The 23,309-nt window shown below is 38.2% G+C and overlaps 1 protein-coding gene across 1 annotated transcript in view; it reads left to right on the top strand.

Moving 5' to 3' along the window:
- Positions 1-3,266: 3,266 nt before the first annotated feature.
- LOC100932649 (cytosolic beta-glucosidase) overlaps positions 3,267-23,309 on the top strand; it is a 31,031-nt gene continuing 10,988 nt past the window's right edge. Inside the window, exon 1 of the mRNA XM_031942596.1 lies at positions 3,267-3,357. Within this exon, the coding sequence (XP_031798456.1) occupies positions 3,267-3,357 (91 nt within the window). The remainder of the gene's footprint in view (positions 3,358-23,309) is intronic.

A 23,309-nucleotide genomic window follows, 5' to 3' on the forward strand; every position in this document is an offset into this window, starting at 1 on the left:
ATCACCTAATTATAGGATCCTACTTGCGACAAAGAGAAATAGTTAAGCAAAATCAAACAGTGGACCAACCTCATCTGATAGTACATTTGCCACATCTATGGTGGGGGCATGTCTGTAGGTGACTCAATGGGTGTATAGCGTTAGTCCTCCAGTCAGGAAATCCTGAGTTCAAATGTTAGACACCTACTAGATCCGTAAATTTGGGCAAGTCATTTAAATTCAGTTTCCTCATCTATAAAATAGATATAATAATAGCACCTACATCAGTGTGATCAAATGAGACTAGCACATAATAGATGTTCCATTTTCTTTCCTTTCCTTACTTCCTCCCTTCTTCTTTTCCTCCCTCTCTCTTTTCCTCCCTCCCTCCCTCTTTTTCTCCCTCCCTCCCTCTTTTCCTCCCTTCCTTCCTTCCTTCCTTCCTTCCTTCCTTCCTTCCTTCCTTCCTTCCTTCCTTCCTTCCTTCCTTCCTTTCTTCCTTCCTCCCTCCCTCCCTTCCCATCTAATGTTATATGATTAGCATGGAGATTATAATGTGATTATTATCACTCTTGATTTGGTCCCTCTGTTTCCATTTCTGTAGTTGGTATTTCTGTTTGTTTTGTTGTTGCTATTGTTAATAGCTGTTTCACCCTTGTACTTGAATTAAGTTTGGGAATAGAGTGACAATTGAATTATCAAATTTATCAAATCATTTAGATTTTTTCTTTTAGGAATTATGCAGCCAGCTTTCAGCTAGTCTCTCCATAGGTGCTATTTTTGGAGAAAAAATCTAAATTAAGACTTTATATTTAGCCAGTTAAATTTTATTTTGTCTGATCATTGTTATAACTATTTAGATCATTTTGATCATTTTAAAACCTGATTATGTCATTTAATGGATTAGTCATCTGTATCTCTCCTAGCTTTGAGATAGCTGAAAATTTGATAAACATGCCTCTTAGACCTTCATTTAGGTTATAGACTGAAAATATTGAAAAAAAATAGGATCAAGGTCAAACTCCTGAGGCAATAACCTTAAGGCAGAATGGGTTATACTGGAAAATATACTCAATTACCAATATGGCACCAGTATTCCAAGTGTAAGATACTTGGACTGAAGTCAGAGTATTCAAGCTGTGACTCTTGACATTTTTGACTTCTGTGAATTTGGACAAGTCAATCTGCTGGAGCCTCAATTTTCTTTTCTAAAAAACAGGGACCCAGACACTTTTACTAGCTGCTCCCACGGTGGTTGTCAGGAAAGCATTTTTAGCACACCATAAAAATGTGAATTTGAGACTACCGTACAAGTTGACAATGATTGATTAACCAGCATTCTTTGAAAATTGTTAGTATTCAACCAGCTATTTATTCACCTAACTGTGCTAACATCCAATCTTCATTTCTCAAGAATATTATGAAAAAAATTGTCAAATAATTTGTTGAAGTTCAAGTCTGCTATGCTTATGGCTGGACCAATCAGTCTAGGAACACTATCAAAAATATAAAAAAAAAATAAGAAAGGCAATGAGATTAACTTGTTAGTGAATGTATTCTGGCTCCTACTCATCACCCTTTTCTAGCATTTAGAACTGGAAGGAATCTGATGATTGTCTAGTACAGGTGTTCTCACTGTAAGGCGATAGAATGAAAGGGGCCTATAAAATAACATCTCTTTCAATAGTATTGGTTTGCTTTGTGATCCCTTTATTTTCTGCATATAAAAAGTTATTTTAAGTTGTGGTATATGAATGTGATGAATTATTGTTGTTCTATAAGAAACGACCAGTAGGATAACTTCAGGAAGGCTTGCAGGGACATTTATGAACTGATGCTGAGTGATGTGAACAGAACCAAGAGATCATTGTACATGGCAAAAGATTATATGATGATCAATTCTGAAGGATGTGACTCTTACCAACAATGAGGTGATTCAGGCCAATTCCAATAGATTTGTGATGGAGAGGGTCATCAGCACCCAGAGAGAGGACTGTGGGACTGAATGTGGATCACAACATAATGTTTTTACTTTCTTTCTGTTGTTTGCTTGCTTTTTTCCTTACTGTTTTCCTTTTTTTCCCCTTTTTGATCTGATTTTTCTTGTGCCGCATGATAAATTTGGAAATTCGTATAGAAGAATTGTACATATTTAACATATTGGATTTTTGCTGTCTAGGGGAGGAATATGGGGAGAAAGGAAGGAGAAAACCCTGGAACAAAGAGTTTTTTAAGGGTGAATGTTGAAAACTATCTTTGCATGTATTTTGAAAATTCAAAGCCATTATTAAAAATAAAAGAAATTATTCTGAGAATTAGTCCAGAGGCACAAAAATTAAAGAACAATTGATCTAGTCCAATTCCCTTCCTTTATAGATAAGAAAATTGAAAGGCAGATGGGTTAAATTTCTGGGTCGGAGATCACGGAGAATTGAAGGCAGAACCAAGTTGGAAGCCAACTTTCTTGGTTTACACACGCAGATTTAGTATTTGCGAAGTGTAATCCTCCTTTGCTTAATCCTTTCCTTCCCTGGATTCTATTCCCAAACCCCTAATGCTACAGCAAATGCATGTGAACATTCAAACTTTGGGGTAAAACAATTCTTCAGGTTTATTTTATGACTTGCAAAGTTGTATCTTAACTCAAGTCACTTTACTCATTGTAGAGGAAGCTGACAGAGCTCTTGGCACAGAGTCAGGGATAGCTACACTTAAATTTGGCCTCAGACACTTATCCAGCCTAATGACTCTGGGCAAGTCATTTAACTTTTATTTGGTGGAGTCTCTTTAAGTGTAAGGTGAGGATAATGATAGCAATTACTTTAGAATTATACGCTTCCTACCAAGTATCAGGCACTGTAGGAACGCTTATTCCCTTCCCTCTCTGTTACTATACTCTAGACAACTTTAAGGTAAAAAGTAAAAACCTTTCAAAATATTTTTAAGTTATTTAAAGGGGAAAAGGGATGTTTATGAACTTAAAAGCTGTTTCGTGCTCTGCCCCAAGGATTAACAAATTTGGATTCAACTGCTCTCCACTTGGCTGATGTGAGGACTAAGATATTACCCAAGCTGATCATATTTCTGGTGAAAAAAAAGACAAGCAATTACATAACTTCTTTCCCTGCTGACTGTGCATGGAACTCTTATTATCAGGGCTCTAGCCAAGTCTACTTTGACCTTTTAATCTCGCTTCATTTCTATTCCCTGTTTGCTTGTCTACCCTGTGGTACTCTAGTGATCCCTGCTTGGCTACCCCTTTACTTGCAGTTCTCTGGACAGCAACAATGGCTTTCTCCAGCAATTCATGCCCAGAAGAACTGACCTTCCCAAAAGGATTTGGCTGGGGAGCAGCCACAGCAGCATATCAAGTGGAAGGTAAGGGGACCTTCTGTGAGAAATCTGAATACAAAAGAGTGGGAGGAATCATGAAAGAGACAGTATTGGGATTTGTGTGACTTCCTTTTTTTTTTTTTTTTTTTTTTGGTCATAGTCTTAATTTTTTTATCTTTTGTTTTTATCACTTTTATGTCCAAATAAATCCCTTCTTCCATTCACTGAGCCATACCTCTTACAGAATGAAAAAGAAAGACCGTAAAAAAGATATATTGGCAAAACTAGCCAATATAACAACTGAGTCTAAGGCAATGTTTCATATTTATCTCCAAATGAGAGAAAACACTCCTTTTTCTCTCTCGTATCCAGGCACAGAATCCATTATTATAATAAAGTTATGCCAAATGGAGAATTTTTTTTCTATTTTTATTTTTTATCTTCTTCTCCAAGAGTCATTTTATATGGTGTTTTCTTGGTTCTCATTTCTTCACTCTGTATCAGTTCATATGAAAAATTCCCATGCTTCTCTAAAATCTTCATCTTCCTCTTTTCTTATGGTGCAATAATATTCTAAGACCTTCATTTACCTCATCTTGCTTTGTGATTCTCTAGCAGATGAGCACCTACTTTGGTTAAGATTCTCTGCTACTCCAATTAACTGGACTCTGAATATTTTGGTGCAGAGGAGGCTGAGTTCTCTCTTTGTTGGTCTTGGGGTATGTTACATGCCCAGTTGTAAGATTTCTGGTTCATGGGTCTTTTTCTTAGCAGAAGCATATTAATGTTGGATAGGAAAGCAACTTAGCTATCAAGAAGTGGGTGGGTTCAAAGTTCTACCTCTGGCACATACTGTTATTTCTTTAATACTCTTTCTTTAATATTACAATGTTCTTGTTATTTCTTTAATACTGCATTGTTCTTGTTACTTTAATACTACAATGTTCTTGTAATTTCTTTAATACTCTTTCTTTAATACTAGGTTTTTGTTACTTTAATACTACAATGTTCTTGTAATTTCTTTAATACTCTTTCTTTAATACTACAATGTTCTTGTTATTTCTTTAATACTGCATTGTTCTTGTTACTTTAATACTACAATGTTCTTATAATTTCTTTAATACTCTTTCTTTAATACTAGGTTTTTGTTACTTTAATACTACAATGTTCTTGTAATTTCTTTAATACTCTTTCTTTAATACTACAATGTTCTTGTTACTTTAATACTATAATGTTCTTGTTATTTCTTTAATACTACAATGTTCTTGTTATTTCTTTGATGCTTTTTCTTTAATAATACAATGCTCTTGTTACTTTAATGCTACAATGTTTTTGTTATTTCTTTAGTACTTTAATACTACAATGTTCTTATGTCTTCAATAATCGTAATATTACAATGTTCTTGTTACTTTAATACTACAATGTTTTTTGTTATTTATTACTCTTTCTTTAATGCTACAATGTTCTTGTTACTTTAATACTACAATTTTTTGTTATTTCTTTATTACGCTTTCTTTAATGCTACAATGTTCTTGTTACTTTAATACTACAATGTTTTTGTTATTTCTTTAATTCTAAGTTGGTACAGAAAGTCGCAGAGAAGGTGCTGAGCTGCAGTAGGAGAAGGAGCTTCTGTACCTAGGAGCTTCTTTACCAAGGAAAGCAACAGATCTGGTTCCCATCATCTTTCATTTTTAGCATAATTCCAAATTCTTTCTTGGAAAGTTTAGATCAGTTTACAACTCCAACAGCAATGGGTCTGTCATTCCATAGCCTCTCAAACATCGACTATTATTGGGTTTTGTCATCTTTGCCTCAAGTTAAAAAAAAAAAAAATCATTTTCACTTCTCAGGTGAAGGCAGTTGCCCTTAATTTCATCCTGACTTCTTCTAATAAAAAATAATAGAGAATGATAGCTGACTCCCTCCTCGCTCTACCAGGGAGAAGTATCGCCACATGATGGCAAAACCGACCGAGATTTAGAACTGGAGGGGATCTTAGAGATCACTTAGTTAAATAGGACTGTTTCTTGTCCTTGGAACACCTGACTCTAGCAAGCCATTGCTTTATAATGATGGGTCATATAACTTTTTGGAGACCCAGTCTTCTTAGTAATACTAATCACACTTCCTTCCTTACTAGATTGTTTTGGAGAAAGTGCTTTTTAAACTTTAAATTGCTATGTGGTGTGTGCTTCGGCACACTGGAGAGGTCAGAGTATCAGGAGAGATTAAAGGAAGAAAGAATCTGTTTGGGGCCGGTGAGGTGGGGAGATAAGCAAAGGCTTCCTGGAGTAGCAGGCACTTGAGCTGGGGAAGAGGAAGGGAAGGGAGGGAAGGTCCAAGAAGGGCAGAAACCTGTCAAGAGAAGCCCAGTCAACTTTCGAATTGCTTGAATTATTAGGATATGAAGAAAGGATTTCTAGCACTAATTCTGAGTTTATCTCTGAAACAGCTAATTCCAGCCACCCCCCTCAGTTTTGAGCTCTGAGATCACACAGATCCACACCAAATCCTTTCTATATAATGGCTTTCTGAATACTCGAAAACAGCTGTCATGTTCCCCTCTCCACCCATGCTAAAAGTTAATAGTAAGGGACAGCTAGGTGGTGCAGTGGATAGAGCACCAGCCCTGGAATCAGGAGGACTTCAGTTCAAATCTGACCTCAGACATTTAACACTTCTTGGCTGTGTGACCCTGGGCAAGTCACCGAAGCCCAATTGCCTCAGGAGAAAAAAAAAAAGTTAATAATAAGCCAGGAAGCTGGAAAACCTAGGTTTAAATTCAGACTGAGACTCTAGTTATATGACCTTGGCCAAGGTACTTTATCTATATTTACCTCGATTTTCTTCACTGTAAAATGGGGTTATAATAGTACCTACTTCCCAGGGCTGTGAAGATCAAATGAGATGATTTTTTTTTTTTTACAAAGTGTTTATTTGCCTCTAGATACTTATTCCTTTCTTCTTATGTATAGGAGATATGATCTGCAAAATCACGGAATCAGGTAAATTAGCATTTATTAAGTGCTTACTACTATTTGAGGAAACAATAAACAAAATAATAGACAATCCCTGCCTAAGAGGAGCTTATATTCTATTGGCAGAACACAACAAATAAAAGGATAAAAGAAAGCTGAAAGGGAAAAGAGGGCAGAATAGAATGAGATCACTGGACAATGAATAATCCCAGTTTTATTGGACCAAAGAGTGGGTACAGGAGAATAGTGTGAATAAAACTGGAAAGATGACTGAAAAATCTCTTTATTCATAGCCCCTTTGCTTCTCTTTCTAACTGCTTTACTATTTATCAATTTTAAGAAGTTTTTAATGTTCTTTATGTAAGAGTTGGCTATATAGTGGCTTGATCTTTTTGGAGGAAAACCTTGATATAAATCTGATAAGTAAATAATAAATAAAAAGTGAAGCAGGAGGAAAATTATGTGTTTTAGATGAGTCGTAAAGAGCATTGTAAAAACTGTAAAATAATATTTGTTGAGCTAAAAGGCAGGAAGGAAAATATAGATGATACCTGTATATGATGTGAGTGACTTAAATGCAATATTTATAAGAAAGTAGCAGTTCTCATTATTTTAACCCTTCTAATTTTGACTGTTCTCCATTTATGGCCAAATGGAAGGTTAGATATATAAGAATATGGCATTTAGTTGATCTCTTTGTTAGGTTATTCTGCATAGCATAATATACATAGGGCAACATACATGATGCTAAAGACTCAACACTGTAATTCTTGTATGTGAATAATTTTCCCAGTGAATTTGGTGAAAACTGGATATAATACCAAAAATTCCCAGTTGCCTAAAATTATCTTTTTTTTTAATATACTTTTGGGGGCCAATGTGTCCCTAAGTAGGCAAAATTCCATATTTTCTATAAAAATAGCAAAACAAAAGCTTTACTAAAATCTTGATAAGCCATATCTACCACAGGCCTCTAATCTACTGGTTTAATAACCCTGTCAAAAAAGAAAATAAGGGTAATCTTCCATGAATTGCTCTTGTTTCTATCAAATGATCTTGTGATTTTTTTCTTTTCCTAGATGCCCACGAATGATGTGACTTATTAGAATCTTAGCTCATTTTGTTGTATTCTTTGTACTTTTGAAGGACTCCTATCAAATTCTTTCTGTCACACAAAGACAGGCTTGATATCTAAGTCACAGAGAGTGAAAACAAAAGGGGAAAAAAGCTTTAGACTAGATTTATATATATGTATATATATAGTATCATCCTACTGCACACCATTATAGAGATGATGAGTAATAGAGAAAATGATCTCTAAGTTCTTCTTGCAGAACCCTCACGGGTTCTAGAAAAGCAAGTCATTTAGGAAAATGGTGTCGCAGGGGGCCATTGTTTCCATGGGAACGATGTTTAACCACATAGCTGAAACATGGCAGTGGCAAACAAGGGAGTCAATGCTCCTGGAAATCAAATACATTCAGAGTTATGACTGTCAATCCATCAATATTTCAATGGGACTTTTTTGGGGGTGGATTGGGTAGGAAGGAACACTTGCTATTTTCATCACTGTAGGGCACTCCAAGTAAGAGACTGCCTTTCCCAAAGCAGATCACCATCACTTTTTTGTTGTTGTTGCAACTTTTAGAACACTGAGAAATTAAGGGAATTGCTTACAATAATATAGCCAGTGCTAAGGCAGGGGAAGAACTGGATGCCGAGTCTTCTGAATCCCAATACCAGCTCTTTCTCCACCATTCATTGCTATCTCTCCAATGGGCTTTCCTCCATCACAGTGTCATTGGGTAATGAAAGAAATGGAGGGACCGCAAAGTAGAAAGCAACTTCAAAAATCCATCATCTTTTTAAAACATGAATCTTATCTACAACTTCTCTACTCAGTGATCACCCACCTTCCACCTGAAAGTCTACCAGATCACGGGCTCCCTATTCCATCAACTGCACGAACCAGCTGTCATTCATTTAGAAAGGCCAAGGTCATCCACTACCTCTCGGTCCATTGCTGATGGACTTGACCTTTGTCTGAGAGAGGCTGATGATTCTGCACAGCTCTGCCTTACTCAAAACCAATTCACTGGCAAATCAAGACATCATCCTTGTGAAGATTGGTCCTCTTAGAAAATGAAGGGCAAAAAACAGCAATGAGGTCTATGTGTTTCTTGTAGACCACACTATTTGCCTTCACTCTAGCTTGGGTCACTGGCTTGCTTCTATGGTTCTGATTCATTTTAGAGAGGATAGGAGGCAACAGAGCTATGATTTCTTCAGGTTCATCTCCTTCAGTACTTCTTTCCTAAATCACTCCTCCTTGTCCCAAGAAAGATGCTTGTGCCTGTAATCAACCTTTACTTCCTTTTGCATTCTGCTTAGGCAGCAGAAGTTATCTACTAAAGACTTTTCCTCTTTACCTGCTTCTAAGAGAGAGGTTCTTAACCTTTTTTTTTTTCTATGCGCCATGGACCATTTTAGCAGATGGATGAAGGCTATGGACCCTTTCTCCCAATCACGTGGTTTTTTCCCTCCCATCTAATTCATAATTGGGGAATACTAAATTTCAGTTAGACATTAATAAAAATAAAGGTGAAATTTTTCATATTAAAGTTCAGAGAGCTCCTCAGAATAATGTTTCTAAGTGCATAAAATCAACCATATAAGATCATATTAAAATCTAGTTTCAAAATATTTTTAAAAAAACACCTAATTTCATAGATCCCAGGTTGAAAAACCCTACTTTATCTGTCTTCAGTTAAAAAAAAATCAACACTCACTGGGTGCAAAACTCTTTATTAAGCACTGAAATTGATATATACAAGTAAGACATTATTACCCTCGCTGTCATGGGGCTAGAATATAGAAGGGAAGATAATTTATGTACAAATAACTCTAATAAAAAGTAGCCGAAGTTTCGGAGCCAATCCTAAAGGGGTCTCAGCCAGAAAAGCCAGCAGGCACACTGCCTAAGCTCGAAGTATTGGGGCAGAACTGCTCTCAAGGTTAAATAAGGACTTAATGTCCAGGTCCCCACCAATTTGCAAGCTCAGTCTGTTTACCGGATCTGGCAGGATGCAATTCACAGTATGTCCTTCTCCCCTCTTCAGTAAGTCCTAGTCCTTGAAGAGATAGATGACTTCTCTCCAATAATCCTTTGTGCAAACAGCTAACCTGCTTATGTAGAAAAGAAACAAAGTAGAGAGTCTGTAATACCCCAAGCAGTAAATGAATTAACAGGCAAGAAAAGTGAATAAGGCTTTGTGAGTGATGGAGAGACGGGAACTTGGTGCACAGCCATGCAGGAATCCAGAGGGGAGGAAGGCGACAGAAGCTCAGTGAGCTTTTTCTGGGGGGGGCTTTTTTCCTCTGGTTTTATATTTGGGGGTATCTACCCCCAAATCTCCATGTGCTTCTGGATAGTCTGGCTCAGGTCATCTGGGAAGATAGACAACTTTACGGTTTAAGAGATTATGTGTGAGGAGAGAGACAGAATCACGAAAAAGGTGTTCAAGGACTTGTCTATCCCCCCATCCCAAAACACACACACACACACACACACACACACACACACATACTCCACACACATACCCTAACACACATACCTACACACACACAACACACACACAGACACACCCCCTACATAGACCCTAACACACACACAGACACAGACACTCATATAATAATCACATATCACACATATCCCAACATACACAGGCAGAGACACATATATGGACACACACACACAGACCCTACATGGCTGTTCTTCAGTAACTGAGTTGGCTGTGGATGGTTGACCTGGCAGCTCAAAACTGTGGGGACAAAAGCCAAGAGAACCAAAAAGGCTTTTAGACCTACTCCTGCTTGAACTTCCAAGGGGAGGGGATCCCTAAGGACAAGGTCTGCTGCTCATCCCCAACCTGTGGCTCAGATAAGAAGTGGGTGCATGCCTCTAACCTGGCCAGTGCTAAGGTAAAGGGGGAAGGATGGTTGCAGAAGTGGGAGGGAAGGAAAACACTCTCTCAGTCTAATCTGCCTGTGTGCCCCTCCAAGGGATACAGACAACTCAGTGGCGGCTTGGCTGCTACTAGTGGGCTCTGTGGAACAAGGCTCACTTATTCCTGCTCCCTAGCCCTGTGGGAGGAACCAGATGTCTCTTAGCAGAAGACATGCACTTTCTGCTGCATAGAGTGGGACCTGGACTCATTCTGTGCCAAAGGTGGCCACGGATAGCTCGAGCTTTGCCCCAGACTCCATCAGTCTAATAAGGAAATAATAGAATCCTAAGGAAGGAGACGATTTCTGATTGTGGGGGAGGGGGTCAAGACTTGCCACAAGAGGTGGAACTTGAGCTAAGTGATGGAGGATGGAGATGCTAGAGAGGCTATTCCCAGTAAGAGAAAAGAGGCTGAGACATGTTTTGGGGAGGAAAAGCGGTTTGATTGTCTGGGACTTAACTATATGAAAGGTACTAATGGGAGACAAAGCAGGAAAGTGGGATCGATGTCATTTCCTCAATTATCCTGGTATTATTGGATCCAGGGTCAATTCAATCGTAAGCACATTAGTGAATGACAGGAGGTTCCTCTCCAGTGCTCCTCTTCTTTATTGCTTTGGGGCTCCTAATTGTGACATTCTACTTAGACTTTCCTGTCCTCACTGCACAGAACACCAGGCTCCCATGTTTCTCCTTGCTTCCATAAAAACATACTCTTCTTCTTTCCTAGATTCTGAGAACCTTGACTCCTCTTAGGTGATGACTAAGTGGTCTGGTCAGTGGTCGTAAGACCATGTCAAGTGATGATTGGTTGAAGGCGCTAGAGATATGTAGCTTTACATTGTTCAGTTATGTCTAACTCTTCATGACTCCATTTTCAGGGTTTTCTTGGCCAAGATACTAGAATGATTTGCTATTTTCTTCTCCAGCTCATTTTACAGATAAAGAAACTGAGGTACGCAGGGTTAAGTGACTTATCCAGGTCACACAGCTAGTATCTGAGGTCATATTTGAACTCAGGTTTGACTTGCTGATTCTAGGTCTAGAGCCATAACCACTGCACCACCTAGCTGCACTAATTTAGTCTTATACATTAAAAAAAAAATTAAATAAGGAAACTTGACTTATAAGGGAATATCATAGCTGTTTTTAAGTATTTGGAAGGCAGGAAAGAGTTATGCAACATCCCTTGCTTGGTTCAAGAAGGGACAAGTTAGGTAGATGTTGCAGAGAAGCAGATACAGAAAAGGGAAGCCTTAACAATTTAGATTGGCTGCCTTTGGAGGCCAAGAGTTCCCCTACATGAAAGACCTTCAAGGGAAGACTGGATGATCAGTCAGTGGGGATGGTGGAAAGGAGATTCTGAGTTTCCTTCAAACTCTCACACACTGTGATTCTATAAGCTAATTTGTGTTTCTGCTATGGATGCACCTTAATATGGATGAAAACATCTTTCTTTTTTTAAAAATAAAAAATTAGAAAAGATGATGGTAACATTAACAGCAATGGCAATAATGATATTAATTACAATTTTAAAGTTTGCAAAGCACTTTGCAAATATGTCATTTGGTCCTCAAAATAACACTGGGATGGAGGTGCTATTATTACCCACATTATACTGAAGAGAAGATTGAGCAAGTCCAATTTGACCCCAGGTCTAGCCTCTATTCATTAGCTGGGATAATACCTTACTGAAGACTGCATTTGAGCAATGGGCTTTAGGTAGTTGAGTCCCCTCCCTCAAATTAGACCATCTGCTTTTCCAGAGCATCATCTGGTGGTCATCTAGCTCACTAGATAAAGAGTGACTCTTTCTTGAAATCATTCCCCTTTAATTTACTAGGATGGTTAATCAAATTTTTTTTTTTTATAAAATGTGCTAAAACCCAATCTCACAAATGAAAAACAATCAGTTGTTTTAGATGACCCAAACTACTGATCTTTTTTCTTAGCGTGGATAATTGAGGTGACAATATTACAGTTTGTGGTGTTTCACCTTCCTCCAAATAAAATTAACACTAGATCAAAATATGTTTTAGGTTTAATAATCAATAGAAAAATCCTTCAGATTTTTTAATCATTTCAGGATTGTAAAACCTTTGCCTTCAAGTTAAATTAAAAATTAGAAATCAGAAGGAAAGAAGTGCTTATTTAAAATGCTAGCTATTGATTATGAATATCAAAGAGGATTCTTTAAAGCAGTTCTGGGGGGAGAGGAAGAGTATAAGGAAAAAAGTCAAGGCAATTCCCAACTCTAAAAGCAGACTGAGAGAAGGCTCACAGACTGAGGGGACAGTTCAAGAATTAGGCCATCCATGAGGTTGACATTGTTCTCCAGCTTGGAACCCAAGCAGAAATGACTGAACTAGAAAAGGAATCTTCTCGTACACAGATATAGTTATAATTAATTAAAAAGTTACCAGAAATAATCTCCGGGGATGCCAGGCTTGAATTCGCCATGCTTTTTCTATAGAAATGATGATTCAAATATCTTGGTATATTAGTGAATTTAAGGAGTATTTGAGGGGTAATCAAGGAATCAACTGCAATAGTATTTTTGGAACTCTGAACAACTTAATAGTGAACTGTTGGAGTATATTATATTTGTAAGTTAGGGAATGGCTATGAAGATTTTTAAAAAAAATCACCAACAAAAGACATCAGCCATGAATTATCATTTAAATATCTGCTTGGGGAGTTTTAAAAATGTACATTATTTACTCTAAAGACAGTAATCGTTCTTTAGAGTCATTATAGTCCATCATACAGATGCCTATTTGGGGATCTTTGAAAAAGCTAATTTTTCAACTGATGGACCATAACCACTTCATGTATCTTATAAATTATTATCCAAGACTAGATCTGGGGCTCAAGTAAGTGATATACATCAGAGTCTGTGTTAAGGGGCGTCTTTAACAGACTGAAAAAAGACTTTGTCTACACAGCATGAAGTGGAAGGGAGTGGAAATGATTTCACAACAGTTTAGTTTTATTAGGTCAAAGTAAAAAGAAAAACAACATTGTGGGTAGTTCACTGGATCTAGAATCAGGAGGATCTGAGTTCACCATATGACTTCAAATCCATACTAGCTATGTGACTCTGGGCAAGCCATTTAATCTTGTGTGCCTCAGTTTCCTCATCTGTAAGAGGATCTAAAACCACACTCGTATATTTACCAAGAAAATTCCAAACAGGGTCAAAAAGAGTTGGATGAGATTGAAACAAAAGAACAGCAGCATAAAATGAGAAGTGACCTTTGTTTAGAATGAGGGCAAATATAAAATCAAAATATTTTAAAAATGAGTTTGTAAAGTCCCTCAGGGCAGAGATGCCAGATCTCTAATGTTTTTGTATTAGTACTAGCACCCTGCAGCTGGAAAAAAAAAAAAAGCAGAGGGGAAGGAATGAAGTGAAACGAGGCTGGGTTTTCTTGACATAATGAAAAAGTGTTGGAGCATATCTAGGGATCATTGTTTGGCCCTGAGCTGTCAAATTTTTTTTTTTATCAGTGACTTGGATAAAGGCATTGGGATCATGCTCATCAAATTTAGATGCCACAAATCTGGGAGGGAGAGCTAACATGGCAGAAATCAGTCAGGGCCCAAGAGAATCTTGACCAGCTAGGTGAAATTCAATAGGGACTAATGTAAAGTCTTACCCTTGGATGGCTACAAAAAATAAATTTTCGAATACAAGATGGAAGAGGGATGCTTAGACAGCAGTTGTCATGAAAAATGTCTGTGGGTTTTAGTGGACTGCAAACTCAGTAAGTCTACTATGTGATATGGCAACCCCCCAGAATCTAATGTGATAGTCAGCTTTTTTTTAAGGAAAGGTATAGTCTCTAGAAAGAGGGAGATGGGTCTGTATTCCCCCCTTTAAAAAACATTTCTATAAAAAAGTGTTAAGTTCCATTCTGATCACTGCAGTTTGAGTGATACTGATAAGCTGAAGAGTGTCTAGAATAGAAGAGCCAGAATGAAAAAGGTCTGGAGTTCATTCATATGAAGATTAACTATAGAGACTTGAGATTTTTATTCTGGAGAAAAGACTGGAGTGGAGTGGGGTCAGCAGATAGAAGTGGGCTTATGGTGGTTTTCAAGTATTTGAATAGATGTCATGTGGGAGAAATCCTTATTGGTCCCAGAGACCAGAATCAAGACCAAGAGGTAGAAGCAAAAGCTTAACGTCAGGATAAATTTCCTAAAGATTGAAACTGTCCAAAAGTGGGATGTAGTATCACAAAGATGGGTGGTTTCCCCTGTCCTTGGTGATCTTTAACTTGTGATTAATGGTCATTTGTTGGGTATATCTTAATGGGAATTCATTTCATCTTCGTGTTCAATTGGATCATTGTTGAAGTTCCTTCCAACTCTTCAATCTTATGTTTCTATGAATCTTGTAGACTACGCCCGTAGAGTGTAAGCTTTGGTAGGTTAAATGGAGGCTTTGCTTATGATTTGGATGAACTGTATATCTAACACCTAAGGATCAACTTAACTCAGTTATCTGAGAAAACATAAAAAGTTCAGGAACTGCACTTGTGAAGAAAACCACAAGGAATGGTCTGAAGAATAAAATAATAAAAATTATTATGGGATGGAAGGGACAGGGAGGTAGAGCTTAACAGAAGAGGTGAAGCAGGCAGGAAGGAAGGTCACCTTCAGCCCAGCTGGCAGTTAAAGAAGAAGGTTAAATAGACAGATGTGTGAGCCGAGTGTGGAAAAGTTAGGAGGCAGACTTCTTTAATCCCTACTTTCTTGCTTTCTGCTTCATGTTACACATTCCCACTTCTACTCAGTCTCCCTCCCTCACTGTCCACATTTTCCGCCCATCCCACAAGATATCAGTCAACACCGTGATTTTTAAAAATGATACAGTTCAGCATAGATAATAATAATAAAATAGAGGAAGCTTTAAATTATTGGAAATTTCTTAGATATTTATGAGATGCAAAATGTATTTATATGTACATCCTGTTCAATTTCAAAGCAGCTCCATTAGGTCATCACTATTAAGTCAATATTCAATAGCTTCAACCTCATCTTAAATTAGAAGACGGGATATTGTTTTGGATGTTTTAACGACTTAATTGGATCAACTGCTCAGCCATCAATCATTTTCTTGGCCACTTGTCCAATATGACAACTAGGAAAGAACAAAACAAAACAAAAACAGAGAGCATCTCCTCCATTACCTTCATTGGTGATTCCTTGTATATAGCTATGATCTAAGTCAGGGGGATATGTAATTAACTGAGCTATGGGATTGATTAGGCTAGTTAGATCAGACTCTTTACCCAAAGGAGGAAGAAGTTGGAGTGACTGATGAATATCCATGAGTGCAACTAACTTTTTATTTCAAGGTGATTCTGAAACCTGCACGTTCACCTTACCTGATCTTTTAAAGGTAAGAAGTCTGGCCCCATCTTTGTCATCTTCAGCATAAAACCACCCAGCCCCTAGAATCCATGAGCCAACTAAATCTGGAGAGCCAAACAACTGAGAGCATTTACAACATGTGCAGATTTGTTTCTTAGATCAAGGAAAGGACCGCAGGTGTCATTGAAGCAAATAAACATGTCTTCTCATACCTTCGGTGTCTGAGTGAATATTCCAATGTGGTTTTTATAGTGGAATAATAATAATGGAGCAGACATGTAATCGTTCTTTAGGGTTTGGAGAAGACGTATGGATATGATTCCATTAAATCCTCCCAATTGGTCTGTCAGATATTAATTATCTATTGCTAGTTTGATCACAATATTACTAACAAGCAAAGTGAGGCTGCAGAACCTGTGACACGCTCATGTCAATAGCCAGTCAATATCGCAACCGGTCAATAGCGAGGGGTCAGATTTAACCCAGATCTTTCCCAGCTCCAAATGCTGCACTCTTTAGATCAATTCTGCACAACCAGAATAAAAGAGAATTGCCTAAAAGTTTGACAACTGCAGATAATTTGCATCCAAATTCATCGCCCTCCTGCTTGGATTTAGTGAGTTGGATGAGAACTGTCTTATATCACAAAATAACTTCACAAATCTCCTCGTCACTTTATTTTGACAGGATAGCTGTAAGTTATGATGCAAAACCAAATGAGGCCTTTATGTGAACATTTTTTATGATTCAACTTTAATTTCTATTTAGAATCTGGATTTGATTAGAGAGTGAATTTTTAAGTGTTTGTGAGAGAATTCAATTAAAATAGGTCATTGTCAGGGCTTGGAAAACTGTGGTAGGCCTTGGGCAAAATGAAACAAAAGTTATAAAATCCAACTGGACGCATTACAACATTTATAAACATGATGCCTTATTTAATAGACTCAGTTAAAAATATTTAGTGGAGGTCAAAGGCATTAAGACCTGAAAAAAATGTTTTTATAATTTTAGCCCCTTCTAGTTAGAACTAGGGACTGGGACCCACGAGCTAATCTCTAATGTCAACAATTCATTGCAGGGCATTGAGGAAAGTCAATTTGTTCCCGGGCCTTACAAGTGAATAAAATGGAGACTGCAATACTAATGAAAAAAAAGTCACTTAGAGTTGTTTGCATAAAAGACACTCTGTCATTTGAAAGTATTATTGAATTTTTTTTTGTCTGCCTGATGCCAAATGGCTTAGCGAACAAGCAGGCAAATTTATGTAAACCTTTTGTACGGTGTCCCAGATACTCGACGATAGGCACTATATATATTTATGAATAAATAAATAACATAAACATTATTTTAAATTTCGATGGCGCATCAATATGATTTTGGGTGTTAGCCAATGAGCCTGACCTGTGTCTTCGAAATCAAACATCTGCCTTAGTGTAAGTGTTTTATAAATATTTTGAAACACAGAGATGAGGCATAACAATTAACGTTCAAGTCTGTAAATAAAAGTAAATTACATATTGACTTAAAATTTACTAGAAATCATCAGCCCCTCCCGTAGGATTGCACCGAGATTTCCCAGGTTGATTGTTTTCCCTGCGACATTTATGCACCCTCCTCTGTTGCTTTGCAGAAGAAAACTCAGCGCCTCCGAGAAATACTCAGAATTATTAGCTGTGAACAGTGTGTCAAGGACATAATAGATCTCCCAGAGTCACCCAGTACTGATGCATTGGCACAGAACTGGGAGATGGGAGATAAGAGGCCCAGAAACGGTTTGTTTGGACTGGGTCTCAGCTTAATCTAAATGGGTTCAGTAACGGACCGTGAAACGTGACAGTGGGCCCGGAGAAACTTGCTGTGACATTTCAGATTCTCCTAACTCTTCTAATTAACCATTTCAAGTATAATGAACCTTACAGCGATACAGATTTAATAAGACTCATATATATACTCTGCCCAGAATAGCCTGCAGCACAGGGTCCGGCTCTGTTCGGGCAATGGACTAGAACCAGATGATAACCTAATTTTGACCTTTAATTTCTATAATACATGGTGATTCAGAAAGACTATTTTTTTTTTTGAGCTAGAAGCTACAGCAGAATTCGGTTATGAGACGGCTTGTCATTACAGGGGTTTGGACACAGTCATTCAGTCACTCAGCAAATATTTATTAGGTGCTTATGATGTAGAATGCGTTGTGTTGGGGGAGGGAGATAGGCGGATAAAGCCGCAGGACCTTCCCCCGGTGATCTGAAAGAAACTGCAGAAAGGGGATGTCTGACTGTGATACATATTAAAATATAAGTTCATATGTGAAGTGCAATGATTTCCAGTGAGCAAGAGATCCCTGCCAGCTGAGGAAAGTAAAGAGATCTTCATGGGGCCTTAGGGATTTGGATCATGTAAAGAGGTCTAAATAATCCACAGGTAGAGAAGGGCGGTGGAGGGCAGCGGGCATCCCAGGTCGAAGCGAAGGCATAAACTGGCAAAGCGTGGATGTGGTCTCATGGGAAAGGAGGGAGCAGAGAGCGAGTGAGGGAGTGTGTGAAATAATCCTGGAAGTCTCAGAGACAGACAGTGCAGGGCATGGGAGCAGCCAGGAGGGTAGAATGATGAAACTGTGTTTTCTAAACAAAAGTACGAGAGGTGCCAGGCTAAGAGGGATTTGGCACTGACCCCTTGAAAGACAACATGGGAGGGAGGGGGAATGGAAGATGTTGTGGAAAGGATAATAGAGACCAAAGAAAATGGGCTCTGCGGGCCTCTGGCAGAGCAAACTCAGACATTATCCAAATAGCCCAAGGAAGGGAGATAACAGGCTGCTCAGAACTTGGGAGCTGGGAGATGCAAGAAGCAACTAGCTAACTAGCAAGCCATTCCAGATGAGTGGAGAGAGGATCCCAAACAGCCTTTATTTCTCACCTACTACCTCTTCTCCCCTACTCAGGGAAGCCCCCCAAAAAAGGAGGAATCGCTGCATTTTAGTTTTAGAACAGCTCTGGAAAACTGGGGGACGGAGTATTTTTCAAGTATGTCTGGTGGAAGGCAGGCCCCTGGAGTCTCACCAAGGTCCATAAGCAGACAAATCCTCCATTCAAAAGGAAAACTGTGAGCATTCCCTCACTCCTCCCATGAACAGCTAAGCATTTCTGCTCAATTTTTGCATGGCCAGGCCATTCTTTCCCAGCAGTATGACACATTGGTATGGCCGGCACCATTTCTGCCCTGTTGTTCCTTGGCCACACTCAGGGATTTGCCCTCCTCCCATCAAGACCTCAAAGAATAACTGATTCCTAGGTGGGGGTGGCTACTTGAGTCTCTAAATTAAAGAGAGTTAGGAAAAGAAATGTCAAATCCCCAATCAAAGCATTTTCTTAAGGGCCCACTATATGCCAGGTACTGTCCTAAATACCCGGAGATAAAAAGTGACTAACCAGTGTATGATCGCTGGGAGCTCACTCTCCAGTGGGGGAAATGCAGAGTAAACAACTACCTATGAAACGCGAGGGAGAAGTTGGAGGTAATCTTAGAAGGAAGGCAACAGCCCGAGAGCAGTGCACTCGGGATGATGGCACAATGGATGGAGTTTGGAGGCAAATCTGGCCCCAAACATTTACTGGCTGGTGGGGATCCTAAGCATGTCACTTAACCCTATGTGCTTCCATTCCTTCCTTTGAGAAAACAAACTGCAGAAGGAAATGGCAAAATATTCCAATATCTTTGCCAAGAAAACACCAAATGGGTCTTGTTGAGTTAGATAACAGGAACAACAGGCCGCCAGCACTAATCCTGAGACTTCTTGCAGAAGGTAGAAAGGGACAAATAGAAACTGCTTTATTTCCTGAAAGGACTAGCAGAGTCAGGCTACCCACTGCCAATCTCAGGGATGCAAAGGCTAAAGGAGAAAACATCCCCGATTGTCAGAGTCCGGGAAGCCATCGCAATGAGATTGTGCCCAATGGAATTCTAGGAAATTTATGTGATTGATAAGAAGGCAAAAAATCTTAGTGAGATTGAACAATGGGTCATGTTTAATAAGGATAAATTTAATAGGAATAAACACCTGCATTAAAAAAAAATCACTGTACAAATAAAGGATGGGAGGGAGGCATATCTGGAGAATATTTAATATAGAAATATTGGAGAGGGGGGTTTAGTGGACTGTAAGTTCAATATGAATAAACACTATGATATGATGATCTTACTCAAACTCAGACACTCAATGGGATTTATGATCCCATTGATGAAGGAAATATTCCCTGCAATTGTTTGGATCAAAACCTACTTGTACCAATGGGATTTTTATCCATGTTGTTCCATATTATTCTGCGTCACAGAATTGATCAATCAGTAGTTAATAAGCATTTATTAAGTACTTACTATATTCCAGACACTGTGCTAAGGGCTAAGGTTACACAAAAAAGGCAAAAGATAGTCCCTGTCCATAAGGAGCTCACAATGTAATAAGCTCAATAAGTTTATAATCTAATAATTGCAATCAACATACAAATATATACAAAGCCAAAGAGGATTTACCAGAATTCTAGGGTCCTTCTAGGGATGCCCATGGAGTAGTAGAGTGATCTGCCTGTAGTTTCTCAGTCTTACCACATGACCACATCATCTTTTATGATCCTTTATTTCTCTATTGAAATTCTTTTCTCTAGTTCTTATTCTGAGATCTTTATTTATGGTGTGTTGTATCTTGTTCACAACCGCCAAATATGTATTTTTCATTGATCTTTGAGTAATTCTCATTTTAAATGTTTCCGAAACCACGATATGTCATGATTTACTGTTGTACAACATTGATCGAATACTGGCATTCAAAAGTTGGTCTATTTTTTTTTCTTGTAAAATTTTGGGATCAACTTTGTAATTTCTGAAAGTCAATCCAACTCATTTATCCATTTGTCTAATTTGGGGCTTTCCTTACCTGTTTGTACTGCTTGTCCAAGAAAAATATCCTAATGGATGAGTGCTACTGAGTATCCATCTAACTTTATGATGGAGTTTGGACAAAAGGCTTTCTTCATCCACTTGTTTTTTCCTGTGTAGATGGCTAGATCAAATTCTTTTGAATTTAAACAAATCTCATCCAGGACTCTATGTGGTGTTCCAGAGCTTGCTGTATCTGGCATGAGGCCATATGCAAACAGGTGAATCTTATCACTCATAGGTTCATGGGATCCTCAGGAGGAGTAGATGTGAGAGCTTGCCAAGCCCCTTGCTTTCATGGCTGCTCATCCATCTTTGGTGTTCATCTGACTCACCTGTCACTTGTAGCTCCAAAAAGTTGTAACACGAGCAGCAGCCGGACCCTGGTAAAACTACTCTGGCAGATTGTTAAACAAGGTCGAGGATAACTGACAGACCCCAAATCCATCAGTCACTAAAGGGTATGTCGACCTCACGAATAAAGCTTTCCCCCGACACAATGGGTGGATGAGACCAATTTGTTCAGACGTCAAAAAAGATCAAGGCCATCTCTGAATCCCCAGCAAGTACCAGTCATCCTGGCTTTTGTCCTGCTACTGGACTTCAAGGACTTTGGAGGAGAGAGCGAGATTGCTGACTTGGTGCAATTCTGCTTCGCTTAAATCCAATTCACAAGCAAGACAAGACGTCACTCCAAGAAGCAACTGATCCTCTTTGAAAATAAAGGGCAAACAACACATAAGCCATAGGTTTGGACTCTGTGCTAAATCTACTCCACAACAGAGGGTCATATATATGGCTGTCATTCATCTTCCTGATATATTCTTGTATATATATATATATATATATATATATATATATATATACATATAATTGCATATATATGTATGTATGTATATATATGTATGTAGTGTATATATTGTATATATGTAGTATATATATACATATATATATATAAAATCACTAAGTAATCAAGAAAAATTATCTTTTAAGAAATCTTGATATGTTTTGATGCATGGTAGGAGACATTTTGTTGAAATAGAACCTTTAACTCATCAATTTTTTTGTTTGATTTTGCTGAGGTAATTGGGGTTAAGTGCCTTGTCCAAGATCACCCAACTAGGAAGTGTTAAGTGTCTGAGACCAGATTTGAACTCAGGTCCTCCTGACTTCAGGGCTGGTACTCTATCCACTGCACCACCTAACTGACCTATCAATTTTGTTTTTAAATAGCTAACAAGAAACACATAAGATTTTGTATTCTATACAACTTTTCAATTGTGTGATGGTCAAGATAAGGCATTCTCTGGATTGCTTTTTAAAATTTTTAAAGAAGAGCTTTTTATTTTCAAAATACATGAAAAAATAGTTTTCAACATCCACCCTTGCGAAAGCTTGTCTTCAAAATTTTTCTCCCTATCTTCCCTCCATCCTCTTTCTTGGACAGCAAGTAATCCAATATATGTTAAACATGTATGTGCAATTCTTCTATCCATATTTTCACATTCATCATGCTGCACAAGAAAAATCAGACCAAAAAGGGAAAATATGATAAAGGAAAAATAGCAAGCAAACAGCAGCAAAAAAATGGAAATACTATGAGGGATCCAAAATAAACCCTCATAGTGCTCTCTTTGGATGTAGATGGCTCTCTCATTCACAAATCTATTGGAATTGAAGCATTTTATTGTTGAAAAGATCCAAGTCTATCAGAGTTGATCATCCTATAATCTTCTTGTTGCTGTGAACACAATGTTCTCTTGGTTCTACTCACTTCACTTAGCATCAGTTCTGGATTCCTTGCCTGTTCTCTCCTAATACGATGAATAAATATACTTTTGGTGATACTTATCAATTAGGCACAGAGGTTCATAGGTGTTGATGATCTCTTAGGAGCCTTTCTTTGAAGGATTCCACCCTTCTCCCACTCTTATACCTTTGTTGTTTTCCCTTCCTTTAGATGCCTTGGGAACCAATCCCCAAACGCCCTCATAATTGTATTGCCTCCAGCTCAGATCCTGTTTTTCCAATAGGTCTAGTCCTTACTTGTTCCTACCTTTGCAATGAGGTTGCTAAGCATCAAAGGAGATACTGATTTTATTTGGAGGGTGCTGTTGAAGTCTTTCTAGAATTTGATCATATTCATTCTCTGCACCAGATATTGGTGCGTAAATTGGAATTATGTTCATACAGTGATTTTTGAACTTAGTTATCATAAGTTCCACAATGCCAGGTGACCAAATATCCTAGGAAATGATTTTGTTGTGGGGATTACATGTGGCCTTATTCTAAAACTAACTCTTTTCTCTCCTTTATTGACCTCTTTTAGGAGGCTCTTAATTTGGGTTGACTGGGGTATGATGCTCTGGCAAGACCACGCCTTGAGTATTGTGTTACTTTCTAAGATTCACATTGTGGGAGGAATGTCAACAAACTGGAAGAAGTCCAGAGGAGCCTAATCAGGGAAGTGAGAAGACAGGAAACTACTACGTTAAGAATTAATTCAAGGAACTCTGTATACTTAGAGAAGAAGAGATGACTTCAGGAGGACATGAAAGGTATCTTAATGTATCTGAAAGAATGCTCTCTGGAACAAGTATTCCTCTTGATCCATTTGGCTCCTGAAGACAGAACTAAGAGCAAGGGGTTCAAGGTACATGAAGCCAGATAAATGGTTTATAGATAAACTT

This window comes from Sarcophilus harrisii, chromosome 6 (genome assembly GCF_902635505.1).
Source record: "Sarcophilus harrisii chromosome 6, mSarHar1.11, whole genome shotgun sequence".
Lineage (NCBI taxonomy): Eukaryota > Metazoa > Chordata > Mammalia > Dasyuromorphia > Dasyuridae > Sarcophilus > Sarcophilus harrisii.